At 33.5% G+C, this 17395-nt stretch overlaps 1 protein-coding gene across 2 annotated transcripts; it reads left to right on the plus strand.

The window, feature by feature from the left end:
* Positions 1 to 278: 278 nt before the first annotated feature.
* Positions 279 to 10262, plus strand: FRD3b (ferric reductase defective 3b). 2 transcript variants are annotated; one of them, NM_001249947.2, is made up of 13 exons: positions 279 to 376; positions 5588 to 5673; positions 5793 to 5914; positions 6231 to 6488; positions 6676 to 6878; positions 6993 to 7128; positions 7387 to 7483; positions 7576 to 7676; positions 7966 to 8129; positions 8439 to 8627; positions 8900 to 8995; positions 9091 to 9212; positions 9839 to 10262. In NM_001249947.2, exons 2-13 carry the CDS (start codon positions 5594 to 5596, stop codon positions 9891 to 9893), a joined length of 1623 nt encoding a protein of 540 aa, NP_001236876.1. In that variant the 5' UTR covers positions 279 to 376; positions 5588 to 5593; the 3' UTR covers positions 9894 to 10262. The 2 variants fall into 2 exon arrangements, with proteins under 2 accessions (NP_001236876.1, XP_006586606.1); XM_006586543.4 differs by lacking the exon at positions 279 to 376 and adding an exon at positions 5210 to 5511 and having other exon boundaries at positions 9839 to 10254.
* The last annotated feature ends 7133 nt before the right edge of the window (positions 10263 to 17395 follow it).

Raw genomic sequence — 17395 nt, forward strand, 5'->3', positions numbered from 1 at the left:
TTAATTATTTTAAATTTTGTCTTTTAAAAGTTAAGTTCTGATTTTAATTAAAAAATAACGTTAATATTAAGATATTATTGTTTTAAAAAATCAACAAGTTGACAAAAGAAGGGATTTTTTTTAATTAAAAAAATAAGGTGCACAAAACACTTGTCGAGTGTTAAATACATTTCACATTCATGTATACACAATTAAATAATAAATATATTTCCAATATGTAGGAAATAGTAGTGGGGCAAAGGTTACTTATAAATAGGGTAGTGGTGTAGGCTAAGTTTGTCATGTAAGAAGTTTGTGATCTTAGTGAGTAAGTGAGGAAGCATTGAGAGTTGGTGGAAATTAAGGTTAAGAATCAAACTGATCAAGGAGTATTCAGGTATGCTAATTCCTTCATATTAATTGAAAGTCCTTTCATTCTTTTTGCTTGGACCTGCATTTCACATTTCTGGTCATTAATGGATCTATTTGCATACAATTGAAGACTTCATTTCATTTCGTCTTTCTTGCATATACATGTTAATTGATTCCCATGGTGGAAGATTTACACACCTCTTATATATTCTTGCGTGCTCAAATTGATATATGTAATTAAGCGTTTTATGAATAATTAGATGCCTAGACTCACATTCCTTAATTTGTTCTTCATTTTTCTTCTTTTTAGTCTATATTATTTAACTTCCCATACCAAATATATGCCTGACGCGCTCAGAAAATAAAAAAGATAAGTGGAAATTAATGGTAAGGAGTAAAGTATTGCATAGGATAAAGATGCATGCTTTTGCTCTTTCCACGCCATTTAATTAATTCCGTATTTTAATTAATCATGCCATTAGGAAAATTATATATATTAAATAAAAAACATGTCGTTGTTTTACTTTGTTACGTAAAAAAGTTTAAAACTATTTCGACTTTTGTAACTCAACATCAGCCGACACTTAATGGCTAAATTATTAGTCACACCCCTAAAGTTAGCTTCATGCAACTTGCATGCCACGTAGCTTCCATGACATCTAACTCTGTAGTCACTTATTCGTAAGTTATAAACACACTTTTTATTATAATTTTTATGAAAACCAATTATACTAGTATTAATATAAAGTTTTTCTTTTACAATATTATTCAATTATAAATTATTATACATAATATATTTATTAATTTTTAATAATAAATTTTATAAATTCTAATTTTTAATTAAGTGCAAAACTTTTACGATTTATATTCATTAAATTTATATTTTATTTTTTACATATTAACATATTCATAATCATTTAAAAAGGACCGTAAAAGTAAAAATTATTATACCCTAACAATTTACCACAAGCACTGAAGCACATATTATCAGAACTAACAAATAATAGAGTATTTAAAATTATTAAACTATCAGTAAAACTAAGCTCATATTTTAAATTCAATATTATTTAAGAAATAATTACTACTTTTTTTTAAAAGGTTTTATAAAAATGCTGACAAAAATAAATTATTATTTTCTTAAAATAAATTAAATTAAACACACAATAAAAATATTTAAGAAAAAATTATCAACAAAGTTAAGTTTAATAAAAGAAATAATAGCACCATATTTAAAGTTTAACTATATTATTTTGTCACCCCATATTGATATAAATATTCACTGGCTTTAATGATCTAATTACTTATAGTTTGATCTCCATTTCAAATTAATTCTTTTATTCAAAAAAATGAATTTAAAACTGTACTTAAGAAATCTAGACTCAATTCAACTATAAAGTTTGTTTAACTATTTTAAACAAGATTATATATCTTGTAAATGATGTAATGTTTTCATTTAATAAGGAATTGACACCTTATGCTTTAAACTAGTTTTTAATAATAAAAAAAAATTGTTTGCCTTTCAAAACAAATGTGGAAATTGGTTTCTATACATGGAAATTAAATTTGGATGCCACAGCTAAGTGTGACATGGTTCACGATTGTATTTGATGTACAAAGTACAATATCCACGCACTTATTGGCCTTGTATGGATTAGATTGGGGGACCTACCAATAAGTAAATGACAACAAAATCTTGTTCCACTTCTTTGGGCAATGTACGTCTTCCTCTCTCTAGAACACAATATCTTTAACTATGATTTTTTTTCCTCTCTAATTTTTTGGATAGAAAATTTTTTTGATACACTTTTTTTCTCTAATTTAATAATAGTTTAAAATATGATGCTTATTTTTCATTAGTTTATTGATTTAATTTATTTTTTATTAATATTTTAAAATTAATTATACATCATTGATAAATTTTATTTTCGTAAACTTTGATTTCAATTATGCATTTCATTTTTTTTATAGTTTAAAGTATTTAATTTTATTTCAATAATTGATTTCTTTGGTTTTAATTAATTTTTGATAAAATATCCTTGTAAGAAACTATAGAAGGTGTGGTATATCTACTAATTATTTAATTTAATAGTTTTAAGTAAATTTGCTAAATTAAACCCGAAATTTACAAGAATTATATATTTCATTTAATTTTTTTTATGTTATTAAATATATACTTGATGTAATCTTTTATAATAGTCTAACAATTTTAAATGGATAATTCAACAAGTTTCAATATTTTATTTTAAAGTGGTAAAACTATTCATGACAAACACGAAAATTTAGTTAATTAAAAAAGTACATCATTTTCTTTGCTACTTTATGTTTTGCTGCGAATAATTTTTTTACTATCTTATCCATAGCTAAAGAACTGATTTTAATTGCCTATAGTGGAGAAATAGTGATCAACAATATGCTGAATTAATAGTATACTTTTAGTTTGTCATGTACTCATGCGTGCATTTTGGTGCGGGCACATACAACTATATTCAAGGGTAATTAGTTATATAGGTTCATTATCCTAATAACTCAATCTTATCTTTTACTCTTTTTTTGGGTGGAATAATTCCTCATTCTTTATCAATTCTGCTTACTTATTGCTAGCTTATAAGCAAATAAATACTATGATGAATTTTATTTTATTTTTTGGTACATATTAGGATTAATTTCCATGTACACATTAGTGCTAGCCTTATGTAGCAACAAAAAAACAATAGATAGCCAGATTCATTAATGCCAATAGAATTTTTAATACTTGGATCTGGATTTTCACCCGACTGTTTGACACAATGAATTAACGTGAAATAAAAAAAAAAACCCATGTCCCTTTGTTGGGGGTTTTACAACATAGGAACCCATTTTATTGAGTTTCTAAAGGACCCTAATTAAAATGTTAGATTTGTTGCTTGAATAACTGGAGGGGGAGGGGAACTAGTAAGGGATCACTCTAGATTAATTATATTATGTGGTGTATAAATAAATCCTCAATTTATCTTGGAAGGACTTCTGTTTCTTTTTTTCTTACAGAAGAAAAAATTGGTTATCTGGAGTAATGTTAATTACGATAAGGCTCCCAATGTACATAACAAGAAAAATAGCTCGATTTCAAATATATACGTACATGAAGAGATAGAGATAAATTATCATTTTGAATATATCATACTTTTTTATGCTACATAATACAATTAAAACTATCTGTCATTTTTATTGAAGATGTGACGCGGTTCCATTTCTTTCTCTTTTTAATTGATGCATATATTTTATGAGTTCACATAATAATTTAAAAATACAACTTTACATGTAGATTCTAGTTCACCCCAAATTCCAATCACCAAAGTGTGTAAGCTTTCTTTTTTATTTTAATTGAAATATGCATTAGAGAAGATTCAGATTCCTTGCCTATATGTATACTTTTCTTGCTTCATATAAAAATTTCAACATGTTCAATTGTCATTCATGTTGTTAAATAAAACAGAACTATCAAAATAGGATGCAATAATAATTGTTCTATGTATGTGGACTTTTCAATAATTACTGGATTTTTATATGAATGTGGACCCGCATGTAGGGAGAAAATTGGCTTTCATGATTTATTCACATCCTACTTAATTAATTTGTATTGGGAATATGGTTAAAAAAACATGCATTTGGATTATTGTTTTTAAATTTAATTTTAGAAGTTTTTAGTTTGATAAAATTAGTTTTAATTAGAAGTGAGTTAATTGAAATTAAATAATTTATGATTTAAAAATAATTTTGTAATAAAATTTAATGTAAAATTCCCCATCCATAGCAAGAATTACTTCTTTCGTTTCCAATCTAACATAAGTTTGGTTCAACAATCAAATATGATTCTTTTTTTATGATAAAATAATGTTAATTAGAAGAAGACTTCGAACTTGAGTTTTAACAACGTAAGAACCATAATGCGTATCCACTATGCAAATACACATTAGTTATGCAGCAAGATTCCTACGGAGGCTTTTTTTGTCTATATTTCTATTTTCTTCAACTTGTTTAGTTCTCTTTTTTAAATAATAAAAAAAAAACTGAGAGAATCCTGCAATTCGTTAAGCATTTGTTTACGTCACTCGATGCTTCACCTTTCGTGTCCATTCTTGACGTGAACAAAAAATTAAATAAATCATTACTTTATCATCAAGATCAGGTTCATGACTCAAGTTAATTATGTGGTCATCAATTCTCGTACCATCAATATTTTAAGCTTTGATCACTGATATTATGCTCTCTATAATCCGGTTTATGACACCCTTTATCTATATCAGGGAGATGGTACAGTTTCTTTTTCTTTCTTCTTTTTTTTTTTCTTGAATATATGTAACTTCCATGTTTGTTAACATTTTCAGTGATCAACTCTCTTCACAAATATCTGAACTCTATTAATTTAATCAATATTTGGGATTACGCAGTAAATTAATTCATTGGTAGAGTAGAGTTGCAAATTTAGCGCATATAATCTTGCTTGTTTAGCAAAAAAAATATTGTATAAAGAGGGACATAATAAGCTAAGTGTAAAAATTAAAATAGAAAGCATTTATCTTTCCTTGATTTGCATGAGGTCCATACTCTATAGAGTAGTACCCCCCAGCAATGTAAGTTCTCTATTCTAAAGATCCTTTTATAGTTTGCATGCTGGATTTCAAGAATCATGATATTTCAAGAATCATGATATAAAATAAAATAAAAACAATACACATTCTTGTTTAGTATAAAGTTCAATTGATATAACTTTTCTGTTATGTAGCTATCGGGGGTTTAATTAACTAGGGACGGTTGTTGCACTATCATTTGTCACATTCTTCCAAGTTCTGCCTACGCATCTTTTAACCTTTTTGCATCTGATGGTTAATTAAGTTAAAATTAGGCAGGGTTACTTTATGAGAAAATGACGTTAAAACACATCTGAGGAAGGCTCAAATTAGAATCGTGACGAAACCCATAATTATGCCACTATTGTCCATTACTTTTTCAACACTACATGATTTCTGCAACACTTTAATTAACATTTGGCTTTTGCATATCTACAATCACTATAAATAGGTTTCACTGATCTTATAGTGATCTTTCAATGCTAGAAAAGTAGCACATTATTATATCCGCATGGTGATCAATATCAAACAAGCTTATTTTTTTATTTTGATGGTACAAAACATTGAATGTTGTTATCAAACTCAAAAATTGGTACTCTTCATGATTGAGTTGTCATTTTACTATTTAGGATATCATGGACGAGAATGGAAGCTCAAGCAATGCACCAAAGAACAAGAGAAACCTTCCTGTCTCCGTTTTCTTCAAAGATGCAAGGTACCCTTATATGTTATCAACTTATCACCTTTGTTTCTTTGAGGAGTAGCATTATGCTAGAAAGAAATATTTGACTACAAAATACTAATACTTGGTTTTATGAATGTGAGTGAGTGTAGACATGTTTTCAAGATGGATTCCATTGCTAAGGAGATACTTGGGATTGCATTCCCATCTGCACTGGCTGTTGCTGCTGACCCAATTGCTTCTCTTATAGACACAGCATTCATAGGCCATTTGGGTACATTTCCTTGTCATAATATCATGCTTGCACAAAAGAAAAAAACACATTTAAATTGCAATAATCATAACAAGAAAGTTTTATTTATCATCTGGTCCCTAAAAAAATCATTTAGAAATCAGTCCCTATATGAAAGGAAAAAATAAATAAATAAATTTAGTCCCTATAAAAGTGTATAGGGACTAAAACTAAAAAAAAAAAAAAAACCGATAGTAACTACAAGGACCTATGTATATTAATAACGACTTACAGCTCAAAGAGTCATTTTAATACTGTAACTTTTAAGCTAATTACTTTTGATTATTGATGTGTTTAGGGCCCGTGGAGCTTGCTGCTGCAGGAGTGTCCATTGCTTTGTTCAACCAAGCTTCAAGGATTACCATCTTCCCTTTGGTTAGCATCACAACTTCCTTCGTAGCTGAGGAAAATACCATTGAAAAAATCAATACAGAAAAGAAGTTAAGTGATAAGGCTAAGTCCAAAGAACAAGTAATGCTCGATGATCATTCCCTTCAAGACATAGAGAAAGTTGCATCCAAAGAGAACAATGAGACTGAGAATGTGGAAATGAATGGTACTTTCTATCCCTTTCTAGTTTTTCCTTTTCTACTGCTGTGTATAAATGTCCATGTTGATGTAAATTAATTTGGTTCAAATGCATAAGCACAAACCAATGAGTAGGACATTCATTATGATAAACTTAGATATATGAATGGAGGGAAATTAATGCATTGAAATTTTGTGTTCTCACATTTTATCAGATTGCAATACAAGTATATGCAAGTCTACCTCTGATACTAGTAGTAGTAGCAGTAACAAGAGTGTGCCAAAAGATGGAAGGAAGAAGCGACACGTTGCTTCAGCATCCACAGCATTACTTTTTGGCACAATCCTTGGTCTCCTTCAAGCAACAACCCTTATATTTGCTGCAAAACCTCTATTAGCTGCAATGGGTCTAAAACCTGTATGTATCTTTATTATCAAGAGTATATGTTATGTTATATTAACATATCTTCAATATCTAGAGTGCATTTATCTTATCTTTTATACTAAAGTGGAGCTATTTTTCCTTGTGTAGGATTCTCCTATGCTAAACCCTGCTATTAAATACTTGAGATTGAGATCATTAGGTGCTCCAGCAGTGCTTTTGTCCTTGGCCATGCAAGGAATCTTTCGAGGATTCAAGGACACTACAACTCCTTTATATGTTATTCGTAGGTTCAAATGATCCATATTTTCTTTTGAAATGAAGCCTTTAGAGAATGTGTGAAAGAATGAAAATGCATAAATTAAAAGCATGCTAGTCAAATTTAAAGGATCTTTTGCATAAAAATTTTGATTGCTTTCAAATGTATGCATAATGAAAAATAGAAGGAAATCCAATTAAAAGGTTAATGGAAGATAGTTTGTTTTTTTAAAATTTTTCAACATCTTCCTTAACTTGGTTCATCTGTGTATGTGGTTTTGTTCAGTTTCGGGGTATGCATTGAATGTCATTTTGGATCCCGTGCTTATCTTCTACTGCAAATTGGGCATCAAAGGTGCAGCCATTTCACATGTTCTCTCTCAGTAAGTCTTACTTTTGTCTTATATCCCAGTAATGTTTAAACATTTCATTTAGCAAAAAGTGAACTTACAAAATGGTGACCCTTTCTAATTAGGTACTTGATGGCATTGGCCCTCATGGTGATATTAACTAGAAAAGTGGATCTTGTACCTCCAAGCATTAAAGACTTGCAGATTTTTAGGTTTCTTAAAAATGGTATGGTGGATGGCATTAAACACAACATATTGGTTTTGATTGTTGTACTAATTCTAAAATCTCAGTCTTCTCTATTAAAAAAGAGAGATAAAAATGGTCAGCTAGAGTGGACTCAAATATTATATATAGTAATAAAAAAACCACATATATTGGTCCTATCTGATTTGAGCAGAATTGTCTCTGATACATAATATTTGTTGTCTTTACCAAAAAAGAAAAATTAAATATATGTTCATCACTTATCAAGCTAGAATTTACTCATGTTCAAATTTATTTTCATTTTCAATAGGAGGTCTGTTGTTGGCAAGAGTAATAGCTGTTACATTCTGCCAGACCTTGGCAGCCTCATTGGCAGCAAGGTTTGGTCCAATTCCTATGGCTGCATTCCAAACCTGCTTGCAAGTGTGGCTCACATCTTCCCTTCTTGCTGATGGATTGGCTGTTGCTGTACAGGTACAAAACATTAAGTTTCCATGATGTCTTAAGTTCAAATTGTAACATTGTTATTATAATGGCCTTAAGAAAATTTTAATATTGTCTTAAGTTTCCATGATGCCTTAATAGAAGATATAAAGTGGGTTGAGTGGTTCTGAAAGAAGGAAAGGGGAAAAGGTCATGGGTTCAATCCCCCTGTTAACAAAAAAAAAACTAACAATTAACAACTAACATTTATCAATAAAAAAATTATAAAGGCCTTAACTTCTTGAACTTCATTGTGAGTAAAAATCAAATGAGTATTACTAATTACTTTCTCCTTTTCAGGCAATTCTAGCTTGTTCCTTTGCTGAGAAAGACTATGAAAAGGTGCTTGTTGCAGCAACACGAACTCTCCAGATGAGTTTTGTTTTAGGAGTTGGATTGTCTTTTGCAGTTGGATTTGGATTGTACTTTGGAGCTGGAATCTTCTCCAAAAGTGTTCTTGTTGTGCACTTAATCAGAATAGGCCTCCCGGTATAATCATATACAAATAGAGTTTAATGTCTATGCACTAATAGTGTAAAATAGTTTTACACTGTCATCCAATCATGAATCACTCTTTGAATTACCTTAAGATAATTATTTTAAAAGTCAACAAACTTAATTATCATACATGATGAGTTGTGATTTGATGATTGTGTAAAACTTTTTACATTGTCAGTGTATAATCCCTTTATCTCATATATCACTTGCACAAAAATGAATTTGATATTATTTTCTATTTCATTTTTAATTTTACTCGCCAGTTTGTTGCTGCCACACAACCAATCAATTCATTAGCCTTTGTCTTTGATGGTGTGAACTATGGGGCATCTGATTTTGCATATTCTGCATACTCCTTGGTAAGTTCTCTCATACAATAACTTTTATTAAAAAAAAGTATTCGTCATCTCTATCAAATTTATTTAGCAAATTTCTATGCTCATAATTTGTTCAGGTCACCGTGTCATTGGCAAGTGTTGCTTCATTGTTTCTTCTCTCTAAGAGCAAAGGTTTCGTTGGGATATGGATTGCACTAACCATCTACATGAGTCTTCGCATGTTTGCCGGTGTGTGGAGGTAAGCATTTCTCATGTTTTTTTATCCATAGGAATCAACGATAGTATCAAGAGGGATTATAACGATTGACACATCTTGCTCAACCAAGTGAGCTAGACCTCTAGATCATTGCTCATGTTAAAAGCATGAAGACAATACATCTTATTGGCACTAGTTTCCATCATGGCATAAGGTCTATAATGAATTTTATTAAAAAAAATGGCATACTATCATCCAATTATAAATTACCATACATGGTAAAATGATCTTCAATTAATTGATGGTGAATTTTTATATTATCAGTAAATCAAAATTAAATTCTTATTATAATGAAAATTTAAATGCAATCATTTAAATAAGTATTTTTGAAGTTATTCTCCAATTAAAATTAGAGTTTTACTTCAAGAACTAGGGTAAACCTTTATTGCATAATTTACTAAAATGAAATTCCAATTTTTATCATAGAAACAAAAATAAAAGCACATAAAAAACTACACCTAAATTTTATACATATGATAAGTAGCAAAATCTATAAGAATTATAATATTAGCTAATAAATTGCAACAAAGACAAGAAGATCTCAATCACTTAAAAAAAAAGATCTCAATCACTCAGGCTTAATTATACTACATGCAATGCAAATGCAGGATGGGAACAGGTACGGGACCATGGCGTTTTCTCAGAGGCCGCTCAATGTCTTGATGATGAGATGACATCTAACAAAAGAAATTTCATTGTTGAGCAGAAAATGTTTTGTATCACTTTTCACCATTTAGGACCAGTTGTCTTTATTCAAAACATGATTTATGCACTATACAACTATGGTGATAGTCTTATTATATATTATATTGGACGGGTTCATTTTACACTTGCAAGTGTTATATTCAAAGTATCTTTCTTTTTTTTTGGCCTATGTTTACTGTATGGTCTCTGTTTAATGATGTATCCTCTGCTTATTGTAATATTTTGTCGTATTTAGAAGATTATTCTTCGTACTGTTAGTAGTATGTAAACTCTGAGTGCATGTATACAAATGAGAAAAATAAATTACTTTTTTCAGTCATTCTGAGTTTAATTTCTTGCTCTTTCTCCAAATATTGCAAATTTACCATGCTGAATATATAAGTATTTGGATAAGACGATAAGACGTCTATATGGACACCTAGCATGCAACATATCCTATGAAGTCGAATACCCTTTCGGCCATTTGCTTACATATTTTGTATAACATGTTTCAGTCTTCACCATTCGACACTAGTTATAGTTAATAAACTCACTTAAAGGTAATCAATACATGCAGGCCCAGAGATTTAATGCCCAATAAGGTCAGTATATAAAGGGAAGAGCCCCTAGGTAAAAACCAGTGTTCATTAGAATATTCCCTTGACATCATTTGTGGCTCTGAACTGACTTCTTACTTGAGCGTCAAAGTGTCTTTTGTATGTACCCCCCCCCCCCCCTTTTTCAATCGTAGACACTGAAGATCTGAACAAGTTACTAGTAGAAGGACCATTCGCCATAGCAAGTAACCCTTCGGCGGAAGAGATAACATTTGGTCTATTTATGATAGGAACATTTTGGCGCCTACCGTGGGGTTGAGTAAATTATATCTCGACACCAAGAAATTATGACAATAACTAGAACTGGAATGAATACAACAACAATGGAACAACCAACAGATCAACAAAACAAGGAGATTCATGTAGAATATTAGACTACCTTGTCCTCAGTCGTGCGAAGACTACAAGCTTAGGTCTTGGACATGCATCGTCATCACGCCGAAGAAGTCATCGCCCTTCGACGTGAAAATGCACATCTACAAGAATGTAATAGGTCACAACAACCCAAAGTTCAGGAAGAGACATTAAGTCAAGGACTTTCAGTGTGTCCAAGACCACTAACTTAAGTGTATGTCAAGAAACTATTTCCCCATCACTTAATACTTTGGGGAGACAGTTGCTACAATTCAAGAACCCTTTTATGCCCGACATCATGGAAGCGACTCTTCCTTCAAACTGAAAATTTTGACCATTAAGAAGTATGATGGTACTAATGATCCAAATGAACACCTTGACGTATACATTACCCAGGTAAGCTTGTACACCACAGATGATGCAATCTTCTGTAGAGTATTCCCGTCGTCGCTGAAGGGACATGCTCTCCATTCGTTCACTCGCTTACCCCCCAACTTGTGGACTCGTTTATACCTTGGCAGCCTGCTTCGGCATGTAGTTTGCCACCAGCCGACCCCACCACTTAACATCTATAGCCCTCGTCAACATCCAACTAGAGACAAAAGAACCATTAGGAACCTTCATAGAATGTTTCAAAAGGATTTCATTGAATATCTGAAACTTGGATCCCACAGTAGCCATGCACCACTTGATAATAGCGTTAAAGCTGGGAGCTTTTGTGAACAACATATGCAAAAAACCTACATCTAATCAGGATGAGCTTCGAAGGAGAGCGGCCAAGTACATGCAAATGGAGAAATTGGTCAAGTATAGGAACCAAATACAAACATATGTCATTTTGGCCAAGAAAGATAATGATAAACCCAGCTTCAACAAAGCGCAAGATGACAGAAGGAGGGATCAGCCACCCGAGAACTTCGTTACGCTCATTACACACCCCTCACTGCCATTAGATCTCATATCATGGATTGGGCATTGTTTGTAGACATTTTGGCTATGCCAAAGAAGGCTAATACTCCACCTAAAGCCAATTACTCAAAATGTTGTTGATACCATCGTAATAATGGTCACTCGATAGAGGAATGCAATGTATTAAAGGACTATATAGAAGACCTCATTAAGCTTGGCCATCTAAAAGACTTCATCCACAAACCACAATCATACAGACCCCATAATTTATACAAACAAGAGTGAAGCAGAGGGAAGGACCAAGAACATGCAAGTCACTCAAAGAGGCGGATAAGCCAAAGCTACTCAAGAGAAAGAGAAGAGAAGCCTCTTGACCAACCAAGATGAGTCATAAACACCATCGTCGGAGGTTTTACTGGAGAAGGGGCAACTGCCTCTACGTGAAAAAGGCACCTATGACAAGTCTGGTGGTTAACATGATCTCCCCTCATAAAGCACCTAGTATGCCTCATATCACCTTCACGTCACATGACTTTAGAGCGATCGACCCAATTCAAGACAATCCCATGGTTATCAGTGTAGAGATAACCAACTACATAGTCAAGAACACCTTAGTTGACCAAGGGAGCTCGACCAATATTTTGTTCTGGAACACTTTCAAGAAAATGGAAATACCTGAATCCGAAATCTTGCTACATGATGACCCATTGCTCAATTTCACTAGTGAACATGTCAGAACGAAGGAGTCTATTTGGCTTTACACTAAATTTGGCAATGTGGGCCCATCACAAAAAGACTAAAGATACGATATGTGATAGTGTATGCTCATATGTCATATAATATACTTCTCAGTCGTCCCTCATTGAATGCCTTGGGCTTAATTGTTTCAACCCCTTACCTTGCGATGAAATTTCCATCAGATAGTAGAACCATCATAACTTTGCATTTCAATCAGAGGATGGCGAGGAAATGCTAAATGGCTAGCCTTAGGTTATGCCCCCGCACAAAGAAGGAAGCCATAAAAGTCATGCACTATGTGGAGGTCAGGATGAAAATAAAAAAAGTGGAGGAACTAGACCTCGATCCAAGAACCAACAATGACAACCAAGTGAAGCCGCTAGAGGAAACACCACATTCCGACTCGGTCCTAAGAAAGGGCAGGTCACTTGGTTGGGAAACCAACTTTTTGACGATGACCAAAGCTGTATCCAACAGGCTATCTGAGAACACGTTGCCAAGAATTGATTCAGATTTTCATTGCCATAAATTAGCTATATGCAAAAATGCAAAGCCCAATGCACAAAGAAAGAGAAAGATAAGGGAAGAAAGATCTCGAGCAATAAAGCAAGAGGTTGCCAAGCTGATGGCTGCTTAGTTCATAAGAGAAATTGAATATACCACTTTGGCGTTCCAATATGGTAATGGTGAAGAAACCAAACAGAAAATGGTGGATGTGCATAAACTACACTGACCTGAATCGAGTATGCCCAAAGGATGCCTATCTACTCCCAAGCATTGATTGCCTAGTTGATGGAGCAGCCAGACACAAACTGTTAAGTTTCCTAGATGCATATTTTGGCTACAATCAGATAAAGACAAACCCGATGGATTAGAAAAAGATGAAATTCATCATCGAATCCACAAGCCACTACTACAAAGTTATGCCATTCAAACTTAAAAACGCCAGAGCCACTTACTAGCGTTTGATGGATAAGGTGCTCAAGGATTAGCTTGGATGAAACCTGGAAGTCTATGTGGATGATATGGTGGTCAAATCTAATGATTTAGTAACCCACATCATAGATTTAGAAGAGGTTTTCCGCCAACTCGATCAGAAAATATAACATGAAGCTGAACCCTGAAAAATGCGTCTTCAAGGTAGAATGAGGGAAGTTTTTGGGATTCATGTTAACTCATTGGGGAATACATGCTAACCTAGATAAATTCCAAAGGAAGCTCAGAGGCTAGCCGGAAGAATAGCTTTTTTATCAAGATTTTTGCTCAGAATCGCAAAAAGGGCTAGACCAATCATGAACCTCCTCAAGAAAACCAAAAACTTTGTTTGGGATGAAGAATGCAAAGAAGCTTTTAAGAAATTGAAAGAAAAATTGGCAACACCACTTGTCTTGTCAAAACCAAACACTAACAAAAGGTTGATTGTCTACCTTCCGATTTCAGGTGAAACTATAAGCGTAGTACTAATACAAGAAGAAGAGGGTGAGTTGAGGCTAGTATATTTCGTGAGTCGAGTGTTGCAGGATCCATAAACAAGCTATTAGGTGATGGAGAAAGTAGCCTTTGTGCTCGTCAATGATGCCCTCCATCTCCATCAATATTTTCAAAGTCATAGAATCACCGTTCAGACTGATTGCCCTATAGCTAAAATATTGCCTCGAGTATGAGTTAGCAGGACAGATGATGGCGTGGTCTATTGAACTTTCAGAGTATGAAATTGTTTATGAGCCAAGACGAACTATCCAGGCCTAAATGCTGGTCCATTTCATCAATGGATTTCATCCTCCACAACCACAATTTAAGCAGGAATGGAGGACGGTGCATGTGGATGGCTTTTCTAGTCGACATGGAAGTGGAGCCGGAGTTATCTTAGAAAGACCCAATGGCATAGCCCTGGCACAATCTTTATGCTTCAGGTTCAAAGCCTCATGTAATCAGGAAAAATACAAGGCTTTGTCGATAGGACTAAGGCTTGCCAGAGAGGTCAGTGCCCAAAGAGTTAAATGCTGAAGTGATTCCAAGGTCGCCGCAAAATAGATAAACAAAGTCCTTCAGGTCCAAGATCCTCAACTCCTGAAGTACTACTATGCATTTGAAAAAATCAAGGAAGAGTTCAAGTAACCCACATAAGTTGAGAGATCAATGACAAAGCAATAAGTTGGTCAGATTGGCAACTTCAACTAAACCCGAACAGCTAAAAACTTTCATACTTCATTCAATTTTGTCACCCAGTGTTTCGGGTAAAGAGTGTTTGCATATTAAAGAAGAAAACTCTTCAAGATGAAAGAAGGAGATAGTCGAATATCTAAAGCATAAAACACTCCCAGTAGGCAGAGAGAAAGCCAAAAAACAAAGAACAAAAGCTGTCAAATATATATGAGAGGGCTTTCCCCACCTCTACTCAAATGTCTTGACATAGACCAAGCTAACTATGTGCTCTAAGAGCTACACGAAGGTTCCTGTAACATGCATTCTAGGGAAAGAACAATTGCCACACGAGTATTGAGGGTTGGGTACTATTGGCCAACTTTAAGAATAGACTGCTCAAACTTTGTCAAAAAATGCATCCAATGCCAGAAGCTTGGAAATTTGATACATCGACTGACCAAAGAGTTACATCCTATTATCTCTTTGTGGTCATTTGATGTTAAGGGAATGGATATCCTAGGACCTTTCTGCACGGTCCCCAAGGCAAAGGAAATTCCTGCTAGTGGTTGTTGACCTTTTCACAAAGTGGGTCAAAGCTGAACCTTTTGCAAGCATCGCAACTCAAACCAACCGTTATAAAATTCCTTTGGAAGAATGTGTAGAAGCAAAGCTTCATGGTGAATCAAGAATGATTCAAAGATGTTTTGATGATAACAAAAGATGATGACAAAGGTGATGACAAAAAGCTCAAAGGTCAATCAAAGAATGAGTTCAAGATGTTCAAGATAGAATCAAGAACACTTCAAGATTCAAGAGGAAAGTTGAATTCAAGAATCAAGAATCAAGATTCAAGAGATCAAGGTTCAAGACTCAAGATTCAAGAATCAAGAAAAGGCTATTCAAGAATCAAGAAAAAGCTTAATCAAGATAAGTATGAAAAGGTTTTTTCAAAAACTGAGTAGCACATGGATTTTTCTCAAAACATGTTTACCAAAGAGTTTTTACTCTCTGGTAATCGATTATCAGATTATTGTAATCGATTACCAGTAGCAAAATGGATTTGAAAAAGTTTTCAAACTGAATTTACAACGTTCCAATTAATTTCAAAAAGCTGTAATCGATTACAATTTTTTGGTAATCTATTACTAGTGCCATTGAACGTTGAAATTCAAATTTAAATGTGAAGAGTCACATCCTTTCATATAAAAGCCTTGTGTAATCAATTACACTAATTTGATAATCGATTACCAGTGATTGTTTCTGAATAAATCAAAAGATGTAACTCTTCAAAAGGTTTTTGACTTTTTCAAATTGGTTTTAAGTGTTTCTAAAAGTTATAACTCTTCTAAATGGTCTTCTTGGCCAGACATGAAGAGTCTATAAAAGCAAGGCTTTGATTTGCTTTTCAAGACACTTTTCCAATCAATCTTATACAATCCTTTACAAGCCTTGAATCTCTTTGAACTTCTTCTTCTTCTTTGTGCCAAAAGCTTTCCAAAAGTTTTCTGGTTTTCTAAACCTTGAAAACTTGGCTATTCATTCTTTTCATCTCTTCTCCCTTTGCCAAAAAGAATTCACCAAGGACTAACCGCCTGAATTGTTTTTGTGTCTCTCTTCTCCCTTTTCCAAAGGAACGAAGGACTAACCGCCTGAATTCTTTTGTGTCTCTCTTCTCCCTTGTCAAAGAATTCAAAACGACACAGTCTGAGAATTCTTTTGATTCTTCCCATTCCCTTATACAAAAGTGTTTAAAGGACTAACCGCCTGAGAATTCTTTTGTATCCCCATTCTCAAAGTATCAAAGGTTTAACCGCCTGAGATCTTTGTCTTAACACATTGGAGGGTACATCCTTTGTGGTACAAGTAGAGGGTACATCTACTTGGTTTGTTGACTGAGAACAAAAGAAGGTACATCTCTCATGGATCAGTTCTAGTGGAGGGTACATCCACTAGGTTCAAAGAGAACAAGGGAGGGTACATCCCTTGTGGATCTTTGCTTGTAAAAGGATTTTTACAAGGTTGAAAGAAATCTCAAGGACCGCAGGTTGCTTAGGGATTGGATGTAGGCACGGGTTGTTGCCGAACCAGTATAAAAACTCTTGTGTGTTTGTCTCCTTCTTCCCTACTCTTTTAATTTCCGCTGTGCATTTTAATTTCCGCTTTTACTTTTGGTTAAGTTTCTCTTCTACTCCTTATACTCTTAACAACATAGTAAAAGCCTTAGAAGAGTAAATTTTTAATTAGTAAAGGTTTAGGAATAATTATTTCAACCCCCCCTTCTTAATTATTCTGAGGCCACTCGATCCAACAGAATGTTATCACACATTTCAAAATTCTGAAAACCTTGGTCACAGATAATGGGTTATAGTTTACAATTCGAAGGCTCAATGAGTTCTTAAGTGATCTCTAGATCAAGCATAGGGTGACGTTGGTAGAGCAACCCCAAACCAATGGGCAAGTTGAAACAGCTAACAAAATAATCTTGGGTGAGCTAAAAAAGTAGTTGGATGGAGCCAAAGGAAGATGGGCCGAAGAGCTTATTGAGGTCTTGTGGGCATATAAATGCACCCCCCAATCTACCACCCAAAAACACCTTTCCGGCTAACCTATGGGATGGACACCATGCTTCCAGTCGAAGTAGGAGAAATCTTTCTCTGAAGGAACTACTTCGCTAAAGCCGAAAACAATGAAGCACTGTAGATAGATTTAGACCTTATT

Source organism: Glycine max, chromosome 9 (genome assembly GCF_000004515.6).
Source record: "Glycine max cultivar Williams 82 chromosome 9, Glycine_max_v4.0, whole genome shotgun sequence".
NCBI lineage: Eukaryota > Viridiplantae > Streptophyta > Magnoliopsida > Fabales > Fabaceae > Glycine > Glycine max.

Coding starts and splice junctions, on each gene's coding strand:
- FRD3b (XM_006586543.4), top strand. CDS start 5,470: ATGGTGATCAATATCAAACAAGCTTATTTTTTTATTTTGATG. Junction 7,129..7,386: donor AACTCCTTTATATGTTATTC/GTAGGTTCAAAT, acceptor GGTTTTGTTCAG/TTTCGGGGTATGCATTGAAT. Junction 7,484..7,575: donor ATTTCACATGTTCTCTCTCA/GTAAGTCTTACT, acceptor CTTTCTAATTAG/GTACTTGATGGCATTGGCCC.